Here is a 2,338-nt window from a genome sequence, read left to right as displayed (position 1 = left end):
GTTTTTTTCTGTGCTTCTTAGCCACACCTCTGCTGGTGCAGATGTGGTCATTGTTGGTGGTGACCTCAACATGCACCCTCAGGACCTTGGGAACAGACTACTGAGGGCTTACACTGGACTGCAAGACTCTTATTTAGAAACGGCTAAATTTGATGTATGTAGAAGTATTAATCTGTATTCAAACAGTGAGTGCAGTAATGAAATCAAGTACCTTTTTTTATTTATGTAGATCCTTGCAGATTTTAGTGCATTTAAATTTACATCACTTCAAGTTGAAATACGAGGCACAGTGGCAGTCATAGAGTTGCCATGCATGCAGTTATGCAGGCTCTAACACATTTATTTTGATGCAATAGGAAGTTGGACCATAAAGTCTTGGCTATTCATTGTGGTTCTTAGAGCTGCACACAGATTGGCTCAAAAGTAGCTTTGCTACTGTGTCATTGTGGTCTCATATCTTAAGGTCTGAGCTGCAAAGTAAAATGGTATTATTCAAGAAATGCCAGGGTTGTAAAAGTAGAAGCAGCTTTCTGTTACACTTTGGTTTTATGTAAATTGAATTTAAGCAAGTTTTTTTTTCTTGCAGGGATGTGAGAATGGTATGACTCTTATAGCAGACAACCCTTTTATTAGTAAAAAGGAGCTTGTACCCTTTGAAAAGGGGATTCGAATCGACTACATACTATTTAAGGTGAGTGAAAGCAGCATGTCATCTGATGATTTTTATAAAGCCATGTAACTGCTAAAGCATGATTGCCCTCTTGTTATTCCCAGGGTTCTTCAAAAGCCGACGTCCATTGTGATTCCATGTCCACTACCAAAGGCTCCGTTCCCAACCGTCCTTTCCCATACTCCGACCATGAAGCTCTCACTGCTGAACTGAGGCTGGAGCTGCACACTCCGGCTGAAACAGGAAGTGACGGAAAATTGAAGAATAAGGACTCTACTACAGGTATCTGCACACTCCATGCCAGCAGGTTGTCTCGTGTAAAGGTGATTGATTGTCCAATTACTTTGGTATAAATTATTCAATGGAAAATCCATTTTGATTCCTCCACTTTTACCTATCAGAGCAATTTTAATCTGTCAGACAAGAAAGAAAAAGAAATGACAGCCCTAGTGGAGCTCTGTAGCCAGGCTGTATTGCCAGCTTTAAGTATATGCTGGTGTTTTGTTTTGTTTTCTGGCTGCTCTTCCAAAAGGACTATTCTAGGCCACATGTTGTAATTTCATCCCTGGTTAAATTGTGCCAGGAACAGTGGGTTAAATAACATGGAGCACAGTGAATATTTAATGTTCTGTTGTAACAATAATCCTGTCCAGTATAGAGCTTGACTCTTCAACACTTTCTGCAGTGCTTTGCTCTCCAGCTTTGTACTGGTATAAAGGCTCCACTCTTTCTCTTGTCTCTCTTTCATGGACTTAGGGAAACTGGCTGAACTGGTTGACATTGTGACTGAGGCCCGCACTGAAGTCAAAGTGGGCTTGCACTGTGCTGAGAGGATGCGCTACACAGCAGCACGCACTGGAGTGATGGGGCTGGCTCTGCTGTTCCTGGAGCTGGTCATCGCCGCGGTGCCCTACTTAGCTCTGGGAGCAGAACAGCCTTTCCCTCGTACCTCCTTCTACCTGCTGGCTGTGCTGTGCTTTGCCATTCTGCTGACCACCTCCATGTTGTACATCTTTTACACAATGGAGCTGAAATCACTTCAGGGGGCTGAAGACCAGATGAGGCTGGGTATAGGTAGTCTGCAAGAGAAGCTTAAGGGCTTTTGTCTAGCTCAACTTCATAATCCCTCAGGAAGGCCCCCAGAGGTTCAGGAGCCCGGTGCCTTTGAGCCAGAGGAGTAATGCAGAGGCCAAGAATGTCAAAGTGGTAAAGGCGACTTTGAAGTCACTTTTATAGTGAACATGTGAGGAGCTTTGCTCCCCTGAATATTTTAGTTTTGGAGATTTATATTCATATTGCAGAATCAATCATAATTGAAATGCTTCTCTGAAAGTAGTGCAGGGCACATGCATTGACATTATATACTTTTATATAGAGATCTGTAGGCTTTTATTACACCTAGATTTCACTTGATGTACCTAGAATATACAAATGTACTGTAATGCTTCTGTGCTGTTATGCTGAAGGTCATTAAGTCTGACCATTTGTGTTTTTTAGCCTCAGGTCCGATTTGCATTCCACCCACCAGTAGATTCACCGGGACCATTTTTTTCTGTTTTTAATTTAATGCTTCCCTTTTTTGAGTTTAATAATCAACTGCACAGAGATTATGGTTCCAGGTTGAGTTTGACCGGGTCTTTAATGTGTTAAATACATGAAGAAAGTAGC

General features: G+C 42.1%; 1 protein-coding gene across 1 annotated transcript; it reads left to right on the top strand.

The window, feature by feature from the left end:
• The first annotated feature begins 6 nt into the window (after window positions 1-6).
• LOC106633098 (sphingomyelin phosphodiesterase 2) lies at window positions 7-2,240 on the top strand. The gene is made up of 4 exons (XM_014332233.2): window positions 7-154; window positions 587-691; window positions 775-952; window positions 1,427-2,240. Exons 1-4 carry the CDS (start codon window positions 71-73, stop codon window positions 1,849-1,851), a joined length of 792 nt encoding a protein of 263 aa, XP_014187719.2. The 5' UTR covers window positions 7-70; the 3' UTR covers window positions 1,852-2,240.
• Window positions 2,241-2,338: the final 98 nt, after the last annotated feature.

Source organism: Haplochromis burtoni, unplaced genomic scaffold (genome assembly GCF_018398535.1).
Source record: "Haplochromis burtoni strain Fernald_Lab_line unplaced genomic scaffold, NCSU_Asbu1 Contig_26, whole genome shotgun sequence".
In the NCBI taxonomy this organism is placed as follows: Eukaryota; Metazoa; Chordata; class Actinopteri; order Cichliformes; family Cichlidae; genus Haplochromis; species Haplochromis burtoni.
The sequence above is the reverse complement of the archived record's forward strand: the minus strand, read 5'-3'. Positions and strand labels throughout refer to the sequence as shown.

Excerpts from the sequence above, each read along its gene's own strand:
- LOC106633098 (XM_014332233.2), top strand. The coding sequence starts at position 71 with ATGCACCCTCAGGACCTTGGGAACAGACTACTGAGGGCTTACACTGGA. Across the intron at positions 692-774 it reads TCGACTACATACTATTTAAG|GGTTCTTCAAAAGCCGACGT; the intron begins GTGAGTGAAAGC and ends TGTTATTCCCAG. Across the intron at positions 953-1,426 it reads GAATAAGGACTCTACTACAG|GGAAACTGGCTGAACTGGTT; the intron begins GTATCTGCACAC and ends TCATGGACTTAG.